Source organism: Pipistrellus hanaki (assembly GCF_964339955.1).
Source record: "Pipistrellus hanaki genome assembly, chromosome: 8".
Classification (NCBI taxonomy): Eukaryota; Metazoa; Chordata; class Mammalia; order Chiroptera; family Vespertilionidae; genus Pipistrellus; species Pipistrellus hanaki.
In genome coordinates, this window is record NC_140510.1 from 31,571,677 (window position 1) to 31,587,859 (window position 16,183).

The following is a 16,183-nucleotide window of genomic DNA, read 5'->3' on the forward strand; positions in this document are numbered from 1 at the left end:
GTTTTTGTTTTTTTTTTGGGGGGGGTGTGGATCTAGATCTGTTTGTGTGAATTTTTTCTATTTGTAGAAATTGTTTTGTGAGGGCTGAGATGTCATGGCTTCCCTTAGGCCCTCCTGCTTAGGAGCCCTGATTCTGGTCTTGGCACCTCCTCCCAGCGCAGGATTCTTGGCCTCTGCTATTCCGTATAAACCACTTCTGTCTGTAGGCAGTGTTAATGTCCCTTTGTCTTTTCTTCTCCCTGGTACTCATGTCATCATTTCCCATTTTAGAGGGTAAACTCCCTGAGGACATGGATGATTCCAGTTAACATAGCTCTGAAGAGCTTTTAGGACCAAGTTATATCCTGTGAAGTAGAACTCGCTAATGGCAGTGCTGCTGGCTGTAATTATGGCTCATTTACTCAGCCTTGGAAGAGGAAGCCACCTTCAACTTCTAGGAGGAAAAATCACTCAAGTGTAGTGAGTTTATTCAAACGCTTTGAGTTTTCACTATCTAAGGTGAACTATTACAGGCTCAAAAACAAACAAACAAATAAACAAACAAAAACCCAACCACAAAACATTAATATTGCATAACAACGGTGACATCCAGTTTATCCCTAGGGGTGCTTAAGCAATTCTGAAATAGAGCCCGCGACCCTGTGTCCATCCCAGACTGGGAGAAAAACTCAAGTGAGCTTTTCTCCCATGAGCCATCCATTTCCCAGAGACATCCTTATTTTTAGGTGTCTCGCTGTAATTTCTCTTCAGCCTAAGATTATGAAGGTATAAGATAAATTTAAGTGAAATTTTGTCTGATTTTGGTGTTGCTTATCCAAATATAACTTACAGAATGAAAATGCTTATGTTAGTTTGGTGTAAGTCCAGCTAACATCAAATTAACCTCAATTCAGTAATTTCTCATGTAATTATACACATGGGTAGAGGAGATGCAAAGGGTTAGAAACGTTTTGTTAGGTGAGTGGAGTGTCCAACCCCCATTCTTTATGCGGAAAGGGTTCTATTAGATTTAGGTGGAGAAAGGGGGGCATGGATGGAGGGAGGCCCCAAAGACACGGTGCTGCTGGTTGGAAAGAACTGCCAGTCCGTGTCTAATGGAAGAGGCCGTGTTGTGGCATTGCCGCTGATTAATTCCCTTTATTGTGACTTTCCCTAATTAACTTAGTATACTCCTGTCACAGCCCCTGCTCCTGGTTCCTTTAAGAATGGCCTGGGGTCCTGGCTGTTGTGGCTTCGTTGTTGTGCTTGGTACCCTGCACCCATACGTTGACTGGTTCAGTTCCCAGTCAAGGCACATGCCCAGGTTTCAGGCTTGATCCCCAATAGGGGCCTGCAGGAGGCAGCCCATCAAAGTTTCTTTCTCTCCCTCTTCCTTCCTTTCTCTAAAATCAATAAAAATATATTTATTTAAAAATCAAACACCCAGAATGGCCTGAATTTTTGTTTTTGTGTCCCCCCACCCCCCTCAAATAAACTCTTATAAATATCATCTTTAAAAGAATAGCCTGGTTTTCCATCTCGGGTCCTGGTAGACTTGAACCTTAGTCATTAAGTGGAGTCCAGTCAGTGCTTTGTCTTTTCCTTATCTGCAGACCATGCCTGTGTTTAGGCTGCCTAACCTTCCCCATGGCTGGTGGGAGGAGTGTGTGGGGGGGGGGGGGGGTAAGAAAGGGGGGGGTCACGGCAGTCCGAACAAGCCTGGGCAGATTGAGTTAATGAGAACTGCATAATAATGAGAGGCACTAGGCAGTTTCAGAGCCATTCGAAATACAACACATGCTTATCAGCAGATGTTCTTGAGCTATGACATGAGTTTGGCTGGCTTACTTCTAGCCCAGGACCCGCTGGCTATATGCTCCATATAGTGTTTACAATCTTTTTGTATACTTTTAAACTTTAAAAGTACTTTTTACCCTTAATTTATGACTTGTATATGACATTTAAAAGAAGTTTAATTCTTTGAACGTTATTAAAGACTAACCGTGTGCCAAATATTTGTCTACATAAGGGAACTCAAAGAAGAAAACATGTTTCTGCCCTTTTAAAAACGATATCAGAAGCAAGATGAGCACACTTACTCCAGTGTGGTGAAAAGAGCAGGGGCCAGAGATTCAGAGAACCTGCGTTTGAATCCTTGCTGTGTGCCCCCACGTCTGATTGAAGGCAGTCACTTAACTTCTGAGCCTCAGTCCCGCCATCTGTACAGTGGGGTTAATCTTGACTTGACACCTGGGAGGCTTGAGCGAGCTAAGAGGTCTGAAGAATGTAGTTACATGTATTATTAAAAGACTAGAGGCCTGGTGCATGAAATTGGTGCACAGGTGGCCCTAGGCCTGGCTGGTGATCAGGGCAGATTAGGGCCTGGCCAATCAGGGCTGGGCCGGAGAGGGAGTTATGGTCACTAGGCTGAGCGCAGAAGGAACGGTTGCCAACACTGATGCCGACATTTGGCGCCCTGCCAATGCACAGTTCCCTGCCTGTTCCTCTCCTTCCCTTACTACCACAACCCACTGTGGTGGGCAGGCGGGTGGCAGGCTGATTGGGGCCTGCTGGCTGTGGGGAGGGATGGGGCATAGGAGGTTGGCCCTTGGCCCCCCTAGGAAAGGGGCTGCATCCACCACCACCCACCCCTAGTTCCCTGTCTCAGCCCGGGGGCCTGCTGGCTGGGGGAAGGGACTGTGGGAGGTTGGCCAGCTGGGGGAGGTTGGCTGTGGGAGTGCACTGACCACCAGGGGGCAGCTCCTGTGTTGAGCATCTGCCCCTTGGTGGTCAGTGCGTGTCATAGCAACTAGTCGTTTTGGTCGCTTAGGCACACACACACACATATACATATGTTAACCATTGAGAAACACAAGTGCTGCCCCAGATGGAAAGGTAATTGTCCCTGGGAGTGCATAAATGAGGTCACTGTTAGCAGTGAGAAGACATTTTCTGGTTATTACCAGAGAAATTAAATTCCTAATACTCAAAGTAAAATATTTGCAAACAACACAGAAGCTTACTGAAGTTCTGGTTTTGAGGCTTGTTGTCACCCTCTCTCTCCTTTTAAGCTCCTCCCAGTGCAGTCTGTGGTCTAGTGTGCCTCAATGTTTAGAAATGTCTTTGGGCTCTTTTTCTGTGAATGCTTATGGGGAATGATTAAAAACTCCAGAGCCATTTTTATTTCTTATCCAGGAACATTACTTGAATAAAGTTTGATTACACATGGAGATGAGTGGCAAGAGGTCAAGATGGTGGTGATGCTATATTGATTAGACATTTTGAAGAAATTTGTATTTTATTTTTTAAAATTATATTTATTGGGGTGACATGGTTAATAAGATGATACAGGTTTTGATTGTACAGTTCTATGATATATAGTCTATATATTACATTATCTGCCCTCCACCTAAAGTTATACCTTCTGTCACCAAACTGTCCACCCTTCCATCTGGTGACCACCATACTATTGTCTGTGTCTATGAGTTTTTATTTGTTTTTCCCGTTTGTCCATTTATTATATGAGTGAAATAATAAGGTTCTTAACATTTTTCTATCTGACATTTTGCTTAGCATGATATTCTCAAGATCACCCATGTTGTCGCAAATGGCTGTATTTAATCTTTTCTTTGGCTGAGAAGAATTCCATTGTATATATGTACCGCATCCTCTTTATACAGTCTGCTAGTGAAGGACACTTGGGTTGCTTCCATGTCTTCCCTACCATGAATAGTGCTGCAATGAACATAAGGGTGCATATATCTTGGCAAAGGAGACCTACAGATGGCCAACAGATACATGAAAAGATGCTGAACTTCACTAGCTATTAGGGAAATGCAAATCAAAACTACAGTGAGATACCACCCCACACCTATTAGAATGTCTCAACAAGACAATAGCAAGTGTTGGAGAGGTTGTAGAGAAAAAGGAGCCCTCATTCAGTGCTGGTGGGAATGTACACTGGTACAGCCACTATGGAAAACAGTATGGAGGCTCCTCAAAAAATTATGAGTGGAGGTACCATTTGACTCAGCAACCCCTCTTCTGAGTACCTGGAAAATTAGAAACTTGTATTTTAAAGCTCTTTCATAGGCTAAAAAAAAAAAAATCCATATTAACAAATCACCATAATTAAATAAATTCTTTATCCCTAAGAATATTTCTATATATTGTAACTCAGATTGAGGACTTAATTTAATTAAACTACCCATATCAATGATGCTGAACAAGTAGGTAGTTGTTGAATTAGCATGTGGTGATGAAACATTTGGAAGTGAGTGTGATGGAAAACTGCCATCCAAGGCAATTTGGGGTTTCAATTCAAAATCTAAAATTCTAATATTTAGAGATAACATATCAATTTAAATAAATATGATGTTAGTAATCTATACAAAGTCCTTCCAAACAAAAAGATGTGTTTTGGCAAGATGCTGACATTCTCCAGTGTATTCCCCCCAAATTTAGCTTTTGTTCAAATGGCTACATTTATGAGATGGAAAAGGTCTGGTGGGACAGATGCTGGATTTACAACTCAAACTGTAGTTCCTTTTGAGATTATAGAAACAACCTTAAGTTTGAAGAAAATGATTGGGGCTTTGTATTCTTCTGCCACAGCAGTTTCAGTTGAAACCCTGGATGCAGGCTGAGTTTTCGAGAAGTAGCTGTGATATAGATCCACTGAGTTTAAGACATCAGGCTTCTTTATTTTCTCTTTCATGGAAATAAATTAAAAATTTCTCAAACAAGTGAAAAATGTGCCTAAAACACAGCAGCAAATGCTAATAAACACTTTTGAAAAAAGTATGAGTGTATTAATATTAAATTTAGACCTTGTCCATAATTTCAGGGGAATAATTATAAGGAAATATTTGTAGGACCAATAAAAGTGTATTCAGGGGTGGGCAAAAGTAGGTTTATAGTTCTAATACCAATAAATACAATAAATAATAATAATACAAGAGTAAACTGTGTTTCACCTACTCACAGCTGTAAACTACTTTTGCTCACCCCTGGAGTTGAGAAAGCCTTTCTGGGTCATCCCAGTCTTAAACAGGAAGTGGAGAAAGTTACACTTATTGACTATCAAAAATGGGACTCACTAACTGAGTGAATGCCAATGTTTTATGTGCTACGCAACTATATCTATCTATCTATCTATCTATCTATCTATCTATCTATCTATCTATCTTATTCATTTATAATCCTCATCTCAGTATATGTTGAGAGAGAGAGAGAGAGAGATATGAAAGAGAAACATCCATTGGTTGCCTTCCATACATGCCCAACTGGGGATCGAACCTGAAACCTGGGTATGTGCCCTGAACAGGAATCAAACCCACAACCTTTTGGCATATGGGATGATGCTCCAACCACTGAGCCACTTGGCCAGGACAACCAGAATTTATGTTTAAAGGAATACATATGGCTCTTCTGGTGTGGAGACTTTGCCTAAAGGAACATAAATTAGAAATCTATCAGCAATTGTCCACAGATTGGTATTTCAAGTTCTCAAGCAGATACTTCATTAGCCAGAGTTAGACTTCCTTGAGGTTATGTTAGGGGCCTTATATTTGGAAGTAAGTGGTTGCTATAGCAAAAGGGAGCACAGGTTTGCATTGTCATAGGATTTTTTTTTATTTTTTTTATTTTTTTTAACAATTTGAATGATTGGATTGGATTGTTAAAAAGCATAAGTTTTATTCTATCCTACTGTATCTTTGGCATCTGCTGTGATTACACGCAAGGTTGGAAATAAATAACGAGGTAGCTGTCAGCCCACTTTTCAGGTCAGAGCTTTTTGTGGTTATTTAGCCTTCAGCTGGGCTGCTGCTGAAACCCCAGGGCTGTTGGATTCCCTCTGATTTCTTACCTAAGTGATGGTGGTTTTAAATTAATAAAAATGACTATATAGACCCAAGATACAATCGAGATGTTTCTCCTGGTAGAAAATTTGGGGGAATAATTAGAAATAGTATGCTGGATTTTTTATGATAACAGCTTTGTTGCAATATAGTTGATATACCTATACCACAGCATTTACCCTGATCATTTTTTAAATAAAGGGGAAATATTGATGGAGGTCTCACTATGAGCTACTTCCTTCTATTTTAAAGCATAATTAAAAACATATACTTTCACAAGTAAGATTACCTTTTTGGTAATAGTGAGATGATCTATAGCATTTCTGAATCTTAAGTGAGCAAGACTTGAGTGGACCGGGGAGAGTACTGTGGTACCCTGTGTTGGAGAAAGAGAATTCACATGGACTACACAAATGCTTAAACATGCTGGCCAATGTCAGTGTTGGGAAATACTAAAACATTCCATTGAGGTGTAAGCAATAATCAAGTTTAAAGTAATTACTAGGAAAAACATCTTTTGCGGTGTAGGTAGGGTGGAACCTTATCAGAATTGTCCTGCTTTCATGATGAATCTTTGCTTTTTTCTATTTAGAGCTGATTACACTATTTAAACTTTTGTGTGTGTGTGTGTGTGTGTGTGTGTGTGTGTGTGTGTGTGTCAAATATAGCATAGGTACATAGGTGAAACCCAAGGACAGCATAACAAGTAGGATGAAGCTAGCACCCATGTACCCTGACTTGGGTCAGGAAACAGAACATTGCTAACCTCTCAAGGAATACTTCGTATTTCCCTTTCCTCACCTTAGTCCTCCAGCTAGTCATCTTTTGCTCTCTCACTCTCTTTCTCTCTCCTCTTAACCTCCCTTCCTCTTTTCCTCCCCCTCCTCCCTCCCTCTCTCTATTACACACACACACACACACACACACACACACACGGACATAAATAAAATCATTAAAGATGATTTAATTTTGCCTGTTTTGTGTAAATCTGTAATAAAATGAAATCATGTGTTCTTTTTGTCTTAACGTCAGCTTTATAGGACCCGTCTGTGTATGAGCATGCGGTGCACTCTGTGCAGTTACTCATTTCCATTGTGATAGTCGGTTCAATGAACATAGTATGAGTATTTATCCACCCACTTTATAGTTTGTGGGCATTTGTGCTCTACCCAGTGTTTTACTACTGCTTATTATGCTGCTTTGGACTTTATAGTCTATAAAACCCAACACACACGGGCATGAGTTTCTCAAACTGTAGTTCCTCCATCCGCGGCATCAGCATAAAGCTTGCTAGAATGCAGATTCCGGGGTTCCACATCAGGTCTGTTTTCAAATAGCATATACATAAGATATGCTCCTTTCAATGATGGTTTTGCTTAAACTAGAAGATTGTGGGTCTTCTAGTTTAGGCTGCCCTGGGACCCCATGAGCGATCACACCCGTGGGTATGCTTACACACAAATGCACGCTCACTCCAGTCTCTTAGCAATGGACTCTTGACTCATTTTTGAAACAGAGAGGTTTTTATTGCGTTGGAGTCAAATTTTGGTTGTTTTTTCCCCCTAAAGAATTAATAAATATTCAAAAAAAATTTGCTAACATTAAAGATTTCAAACGAACACGCAGCAGACTGAGGACCTGCTGGAAGAGCATGTGGTTGCAGGTTGGGCTGAACATTATTCCGGGGATGAGAGCCGCAGAGAAAGCAGAACTGACAGCTGCCTTACCTGAGGGAGGGGCCGGATTGCTCTGAGCCTCAGTTCTCTCCTTTGCAGAGAGGACACCATCCTTAGGACACCGTGATTATTTGATTATTTGCCACATCTGTTTCTGTGAGTTCCTTTCAGCCTTGGATCAGCATATGAACCTGTGTGAGCATGGCTGGTTGTCATGCCTTCATACACGCGGTGTTTTTACTTTGTTTTTGTGCTTCCTGCAGGAACGGTTCCAGGTGAAGAATCCTCCCCACACGTACATTCAGAAGCTCAAAGGCTATCTGGACCCGGCTGTAACCAGGAAGGTAAGAGGGATCTATTTCCACTCTTTGTCCCCGAGGCCCCAGGAGCAGGCAGAACCCTCTGCCCTGGGGAAGTCCTTCCTTCCTCTGCCACGGCCTCCAGAGAAACAGTCTAGGGTCCGACATGAGAAGACAAAGGGAGAAGCTGTCCTGCTCACGTGAGGGTGTGTGTAAAGAGCTTTCCTGAGAGGGGAGGCAATCCCCTCTGGTGGCCACTGAGTCACTGCTGTGTGCGATGACACAGGCGGCGACTGCAGGGCAGCGCGTGGGGGCCCAGGAAAGCAGCCGGGCCGTGGCCGGCTTGTCTTTCATGTCTGGGTGCGTTTCCAGGGACCTTGACAAATCGCTGGGCTTTGTCATCCCAGCTGTGCTCTCACATCCTGTGTTGATGCTTTTAGCAGCTTCCCCGCCCTGGCCCTGCCCCCGGCCCCAAGAAGGTGAGGAGAGAATAAGCTCGCTCCGTTCTTGACAGACGCTCCCCTTTCACAGACAAGCCCCGCTTTGTGCAGCCGCACAATTGGCTCACATGGCGCCTCGTGGTCAGGCGGGCAGCCTGGCACGGCCCCGGGGCCTTGGGCGGGCCTGGGACGTCTCGGGGCAGAGCCGTCCCTGCTAAGATGGGTAAAGGGCTCCTCTGCAGCCAGCGCTTGTTTTTTGGTTGACCTACCACGACTCCTGCTTCCAAGGCTGCAAGGAGAATATCTGGAGCTGAGTCCCCTCTGTTGTTTCCGCGTGTGGCCCCTGAGAGGAGAAAGGCACACTTTTCCCAGTGAGCCGCTGTTTCCAGGGCCCTTGGCTCTTGTATTAAAAAAAAAAATCTTTTTATTTATTTTTTTGCTTTCAGTCACCCCCCGGTGCCCCCTTTCAAAAAAAAAAAAAAAAAAAAAGCTAAGCAAAGGAAAGCAGCTATTATTTCCTCGTGGAATTTCATGGTTAACACGCAGGCAAGCGGAAATCACATCTCCACGTGACGATGAAATGGATGTAGACCTGTGCTGTCTGCTAGACGCCAGATGGACTTCAATGACACAGCCTTGTCTTCTGGACCTGTCAAGTCTCATAGCGTCCCCTCCCCTGCAACCCGCTCCCAAATATGGCGCACACATGTTTGTTTTTCTAAAGGGCTTCTGTCAGATCCCCTCAGAGGGACAGCTGGGTAATTCTTTGTTTCATTCTTGTTCGTCTCCTCCCCCAAGGATGGAGCAGCCTCGGCCATCAGATTAGAGGGGGTTAAGGGAAGGCACACCCATGCACACAGCACACAAGCAGAAGGCCCCGCGTGGTTTTCTGGGCCATTTCTTTGCACAGGGGCAGCAAGCTTCTCCCTCAGAAACATTTCCACGTGTCCCCCGGCTTCCACACCTTCCTGCTGGATGGCTCACGCGTTAGGCACACTCACCCCGAGCTGAGCGCTGCAGAAATGCCGACGTCTGTCTGCAAGACTGAGAGCTTCCCTCACACAGAGTGTGTCCCATCCCCAAACAGTTATCGCAACACTTGTCAGATTCTGAAAAGAAAGGGGAAAATAGGTGAACTCCCGGAGAGCTTCTTAGACTCCAGCCCCAAACCCCACAGGGAGGGGAGAGGGGGTTCCTCCTGGCATGTCCCAGCTTCCCTTTGGAACAATTTCTTCAGGGTTGAGGCAAAGAATATAAGACCGAAAATAACAGTAATAATAATAATAACAAGCTGCTCAGAAAGTGTTTTTACTCCCTCCCAAATAATGATCATGAGGCCCAAGACAATCGACGTCTGTTTGGCTGACCTTCAGTCTCGGCGCTAAGCCCTGTGCGTCCACCTGAGTGGCCTTGTTTGGTCTGTGCTTCATCTTTCACCATCAGTCATTGGGCGCAGAAAAAAAAACCCGAAATGGATGTTGGATCCTCCGTCCCTGCTGCTCTGATTTCTGTTGTGAGCTGGCAGGAGAAAACGATCTGTTCCACTCAATCTAACGGTCATGCGCAAGGCCTGGGAAAAGGAGATTGTGTTTGGAATGAGGCATGGCTTGCAGTTAAAATGTGTTTCACGTTCTCAGTGGTAATATGGGAGGGGGAAACAAAAAGATTTCAAACCAGGGCCCCATAGTGTAGGCCCAGCAGTCTCCCCTAAACTGCATTGGGAGTCCTCGGGTACTTCGTTCATTGAGCTTTTGTTCATCCGGAACACAAGGTACTTCCTGTGCCGTCTTCTGAAAAAATATTCTGACATCTATTCTACTTAGATTTTCTTCTAAATAGTTTCAAACCCTCCAGGGCAGGAAAGGAAGAGCCTACATGAGATGTCTCTGGGATCAGAACTCTCCAGTCCAGCCTCCTCATTTCAGACCCGGCAGTGCTTAGTCCAGTGATTCCCAAAGTGGTCTCTATCGACCCCCAGGGGTCTATGACAACCTGCAAGGGGTCTACGTCAGTGAAAAAAAAATTTGGGGGTCCATGAAATGAAAATGGGAGTCCACGATAGTGGATCTCAACATACACTGATAGTACCTATTTACTTACATCATATTATCTTATAATATAAAAACATATAAATTATTTATAAAAGTACCTATGAAGTAAAAAATTTATTATATATGTTTATAAAATTGTGTAAGTTGTAGGATAAAAACCTGCACATAATGATATACCAGTATCATCTTGTTACAAGCATACGCGCAGTAAACATTCTTGCCAATTTTTGTCTCAAAGCTTCGCAAACTTGCGCCGACTTGTTCAATTCGTCACTCTATAAATATGAATGTGAGAAAAATACGTTCATTCGTTTCCTGAATCTTGAATAGGAAAGTGCTGAGAAAATATTTAAAAAAATATAAACTGGTAGTTTATCATACAAATTATAGTGAATCAGTGTTATTTTGTTTGAGAATGCTGGAGAAAAGTAGGTACATTATTTTTTATTAAATTTTAACACTAAACTTCACTACAGTTAGAAATTTACAAAAAAATCAATATCAGGTAAGTAGGGGGTCTACCCAAAACCGAAAAAACATGGCAAGGGGTCTACGGCACAAACAAGTTTGGGAACCTCTGGCTTAGTCCATGCTTTGGAGGTGGGAGGGGTTGCTTGCGTCTGGCCTGGGAAAGGCCACAGACCAGGGAGAAGGGAGTCTGGTCCTCTGTGATGGTGAAATCTGTTGTCTCCGTCTCCAGGGCTCAGCTGCCTCCGTGGGCCCATCCCCACGCTGCGCCTTCCTCTTAGGGAGAGGCTGGTCAGGGGTGAAGACTGAGTGGATGGTACTCTGCTCCTTTTAGCGGGTCCCCACGGGCACACGATTTCTCTTTTAAAGCATTCTGCATCCATTGTAGAAGTGCAGAGTGTTGGCACTCAGCTGTTTATGTGCTTAGCAGAGTGGGTGCCAAGCATCTCTGTAGTCTAGAATTCAGCTAAAAATCAAACAGTTCCCAAGAGAGGACAGTCCAAGGGCAAAATCAATTTAGTTTCACTTCAGGTCCTATGTAGTTGCCAAAGTGTAGTGCCTTACCGTAGTAAATGGCTAATAAATGCTGTCTGCTGCTGTCGTCCCCATTATCTGATAGTGTTGTTTTGATATATGCCACTTAGTCCTCCCGCAGGTTTTCTTTTATGGTCTATTATGTCCTCCTCGCTTCGCTGGGTGCCCTTGTGGCAGACAATGTCTGGAAGAGCTGCCCTTGACCCAAGGAAGCACGAGGCAGAGTTGGCCGGCAGAGGCCTCAGGAAACCAGTCAGAACTGTGCCAAAGGCATGGCCAGGAACACCGAGTTGTCTTCTGAAGGCCGCAGGTGTAGGCAGCCCAAGACTTGTGACTCTGGCATGGGAATGGCCCCTCGGGAGCAGCCAGCACATCTGGAAAGGTGTCTTCACCTGTGTGGCCGTACGTAGACCCCCCTCCTCAGCAGCCCTCAGTGCTGGAGAGCTCTGCAGGAGGAAGCAGTAGGGTGTCCCTCCAAACTGTAGATGCTGCGACCATTTCTTAGGCCTTTCTTGATAAAAGAGGGAGTGTCTTCCTTTCTTCATTGCATTGAGGATGCTTTCATTTCATATATCCTACTGTACCTAAATTCTAAACACCTGAGAAAGTCCTTGGGGTGCTTTAGGAATGGCATTCAGGGGAATCTGGGAGACTTTGCTTCCTTAGTGCCCTGGTGAGAAGCAAAGGGCCCTCAGAAGAGGAGAGAGGGACAGGAGCCGCCCGTACTGAGCAGGGCCGGGTCTTCACTGGGGCACCAGGTTCCACCCGGGGCGTGGCCTAGCTCTCCCCACCCCCACCCTGGAATCCTCCTGGCCAGGCTTTCTCTCCTTCCTGCACTTGCACACCTCTGCCTTTGGAGCCGGATACTCCTGTGCACCCTGCAGTGATGGCAGTAGACAGGGCTTTCTAATATCCTGAGCTAGAATCCTCACAACCCTTTCCCGAGAACAGTGTAACATGACGTGGTTTGGACCTACAGGACAGAAAGCATAGGACTCTTCTTAGAAGGCATGGCACATGAAATGTCCTTCCAGAGTGGCCCAAGACTTCAGTTATTGCAAATAAGTGCTCTGTAGGAAATTGTGTTCCAAAGAACTGCTGTCCTGTGCAACCCAGTGAATCCTTGGAGGTTATATAGAGTTGAGAGCAGAGAGGGGTGAGCACATTGACTATCAGAGGAGGATTCCTTGAAGAAGAAAAATGTAAGGATGTTCTGTAAGGATCCAAAGGGTCCTAGAGGCATGGGAATGAGGAAGGACATTTCAAACGTACAAGGGAGGTGCTTGAGAACAGGGGCCTTCCGAATGGGGGCTCTCGGGCAGAGATAACTCTGAATGTTTGTTTTTGGAAATGCTAGGTCATGCAGAAAGGAGTTAGCATAGCAAGCCTGCTACCTTAGAAATACCTGTTTGCAAGATTGGATCCTGGTTATCAATTGGGAACTTGAATTTTGGGCGAGTTCCCCCCCATTCGCTGATAAGAACACTCCCAGTGCCCAACTTGTCTAAACAACAATATGGTTGATGGCGAATGCCTCTTTTCCTTCTGGGAGGCTGGACTGAGGTATGGGCCAGGCAGAGAGTGCCCAAGGGACCCACCCTCCAGTGAAAACCCTGGGCGCTGAGTCTCTGATGGCTTACCTGGCCGACAGCATTTCACGAAGACGATCATTTGTGACTCCGCTGGGAGAAGACTCTTGGAAGCTTGTATCTGGTTTCCTCCAGACTTCACCCCAGCTCTCATTTCCCTTCGCTGATTGTGCCTTGTATCTTCTTGGTCTAATAAATCCCAGTCAGAAGGACAGCTGTATGCTGAGTCCTATGGAATCATTGACACTGGGATGATCTTAGGGACCCCAGCACATAAATATATTGGTGAATATTGTATGGTGGGGTAAAGGGAAAATAATCTAATTAATGATACTTAGTACATGAAAAATCAGTAATTTTTTCCCAATCCTTTTGCGTCAGCTGATTTTCATGATGAGAAAAATGTGTGTGCTTTGCAAAAAGATAATGTGAGAAAAGCCGACTTCAGAAGCAGAGCTATTTTCATATTGTGTTAAACGGACTACAAGTAAGCTACAGTGTTAGCAGTTGCTAAAATGTGTTTTGTGAGAATATGTGTTTCTTGAATTATAGAAATTTAGACGGCGTGTTCAAGAATCCACACAAGTGCTAAGAGAACTGGAAATTTCCTTAAGAACCAACCATATCGGGTAAGTGTGCCGCCCATTTAACGTTTTAGCTCCAAGGGTCTTTTGAACACTTTACAAAGTGACTGTATCCTGTCCGAAGAGTTAAGCTTCCTTACTGTTCCTTATAAGCTAGGAGACGGAGGTTTAGGAGGGTAGAACCTGTGTTGGTACTTGAGTTGCTCACTGTACAAAATTCAGTCCTTGGTTTGGAATATTTATAACCGTTGTAAAAGTTTCTTGCTTGGATGTAGTAGTAAGTGCGTGGTCTCTTATGTGTATGATAATTCTTTGGCAAATTAGGACCACCCCCCCCCCCCCCCCACACACACACACACACACACACACATGTAATGGGGAGAGATTCTGGAAGGCCTCCGAACCTTTATGGGAGTTCTCCAAGCTGATTATTTGAAATTGCTCCATTCTCCTTTCCTCGGCTCCCTGCCTTTCCGCCCATAAGGGAACAGAAGCTGGAGTGATGTCACCTGGTACACTTCATTGTACATAGATACTTTGTTCTGAGTCTCTTCTTCCTACATCTCACATTTGTAGGATCAGGAAATGTAAGTCCACTCTAGAAAATAAAATGAGGGATCTCGTCGCTAAGCATTTCTGAGTTTTCATGCAACCACATGATTGCTTTGCCTCAAGCAAGTATAACTTCATGACATTCTCACATATTCCTGATGGCATAATTCTAGAGTACCTTAAAATAAAATAGTTTACCTGCAAGGCATATCCTATTTTATAGCCTGAGTTCTTCCTGAAGTTTTTGTTTAATATCCAGCAAGTTATTTAACCCTCTGGGCTTTAAATATTTGAGTTTTACAATAAGAAAACCTTTTAGGATTTTCCCCTTTGGCATTCTTTGTAGGTCTTTTGGAAATGAGGTTTTACATACATATTATTTTATAGTTTTACAGAGTAGTCTGTAAAATAAATATATTACATAAGTAACAGTTTACTTCTACTTTAGACTGTGTTTGCTGTAAGTCATTCAAGTGGTTAATTTTCACAGTTATTTCAGAACTAGAGGCCCAGTACATGAAATTCGTGCATGGGGTGGGGTGGGGTGTCCAGCCTGCACCTTCTTCAATCTGGGATCCCTCTCACAATCCAGGACTGCTGGTTCCCAACTGCTCACCTGCCTGCCTGATTGCCCCTAACCGCTTCTGCCTGCAAGCCTGATCACCCCCTACCATTCCCCTGCCAGCCTGATCAATGCCCAACTGCTTCCTTGCCGGCCTGATTGCCCCTAACTGCCCTCTCCTGCTGGTCTGGTTGCCCCCAAATGTCCTCCTACGCAGGCCTGGTTGCCCCCAGTCACCCCTAACTGTCCTCCCCTGCAGGTTGGTCTCCCCAACTACCCTCCTTCTACTCCCCCCTGCTATCCTAGTCACCCCTAACTGCCCTGTCCTGCTGGCCTTGTCACCCCCACCTGCCCTCTGCTGCAGGCCTGGTCTCCCCCAATTGCCCTCCCTTGCAGGCCTGGTCTCCCCCAACTACCCTCCCCTGCAGGCCTTGTTACCCCCAACTGCCCACCCCTGCAGGCTTGGTCCCCCCCAATGGCCCTTTTCTGCTGTCCCAATCACCCGTAACTGCCCTTCCTTGCAGGCCTGGCCCCTCCCAACTGCCCTCCTTGCTGGCCTGATTGCCCACAACTGCCCTCCTATGCTGGCAGTATTGTGTCCACATGAAGATGGCCATCTTTGACCACATGGGGGCAGCCATCTTGTGTGTTGGAGTGATCAGTTTGCATATTATCTCTTTATTATCTACACTAATAAAAGAGAAAGATGCAAATTGACCATACTTTCTTGACGCCCACCAGCCAATCAGGAATGAGTAAGCAAATTAACACAACAAAGATGGTGGGTTGATTTGCATATACAGGTGCTGAGCGACCAGGGGTGGGATGCTTGAGCCCTTGCCATGGCAGTGACGCAGGCATTCCACACCACCCCAGCCCGTTCGGCCTCTGGGCAGCGTGGGAAGGCAGAAAGGCAGCTCCAAGTCAGAGCAAAGGCGGTGCCGTCAGCCAGGGGAAGGAAGGCTCATTCTTGCACAAATCTTCATGCATCATGCCTCTAGAATAGGATAAGCTTTTGCTGTTGTTGTTAATCCTCACCCAAAGATATGTTTCCATTGATTTTTTATAGAGAGAGTGGAAGGGAGGGGGAGAGACACAGAGAGAAACCTTTATATGAAAAACATCTTTGTGAGAGAGGCATATCTATTGGTTTCCTCCTGCACACGGGTCAAACCTGCAACTGAAGTACACACCCTTGACCAGAACCCTTCAGTCCCTGAGCCAAAGCTCTATCCACTGAGCCAAACTAGCTAGGGCAAAATAAGCTTTTTAAATTGCAGAAATGCAGGGTTAAAATGTTCATTTCCTAAAAGATAACTGCATGTTTGTTTCCTTGAGAATGAAATATTCAAAAAATGAACCGATTCTAACCTAAAGTTGAAAATCACATTTATCCCAGAAAATGGGCTATAGAGCAGTGGGTCATAAAACCATGATTTAGAACTGGAAGAGAAATTAAGGATTACCTAGTTCCTCATTTTACAGATTAGAAGAATTAAGGACCAGAGAAGGTGTGTGACTCCCTCAAAATCTACAGCTATAGAGCCAGATGCTTTGGATCAAAATGCTATGTTCTTTTTCTTACGTT

At 44.6% G+C, this 16,183-nt stretch overlaps 1 protein-coding gene across 3 annotated transcripts in view; it reads left to right on the forward strand.

Annotated features, from left to right (window-relative positions):
• FMNL2 (formin like 2) overlaps positions 1 to 16,183 on the forward strand; it is a 304,305-nt gene that overhangs the window by 186,856 nt on the left and 101,266 nt on the right. For all 3 annotated transcript variants that reach the window (XM_084893028.1, XM_084893029.1, XM_084893027.1), the window contains exons 3-4: positions 7,780 to 7,860; positions 13,450 to 13,526. In XM_084893028.1, the coding sequence (XP_084749154.1) occupies positions 7,780 to 7,860; positions 13,450 to 13,526 (158 nt within the window). The remainder of the gene's footprint in view (positions 1 to 7,779; positions 7,861 to 13,449; positions 13,527 to 16,183) is intronic.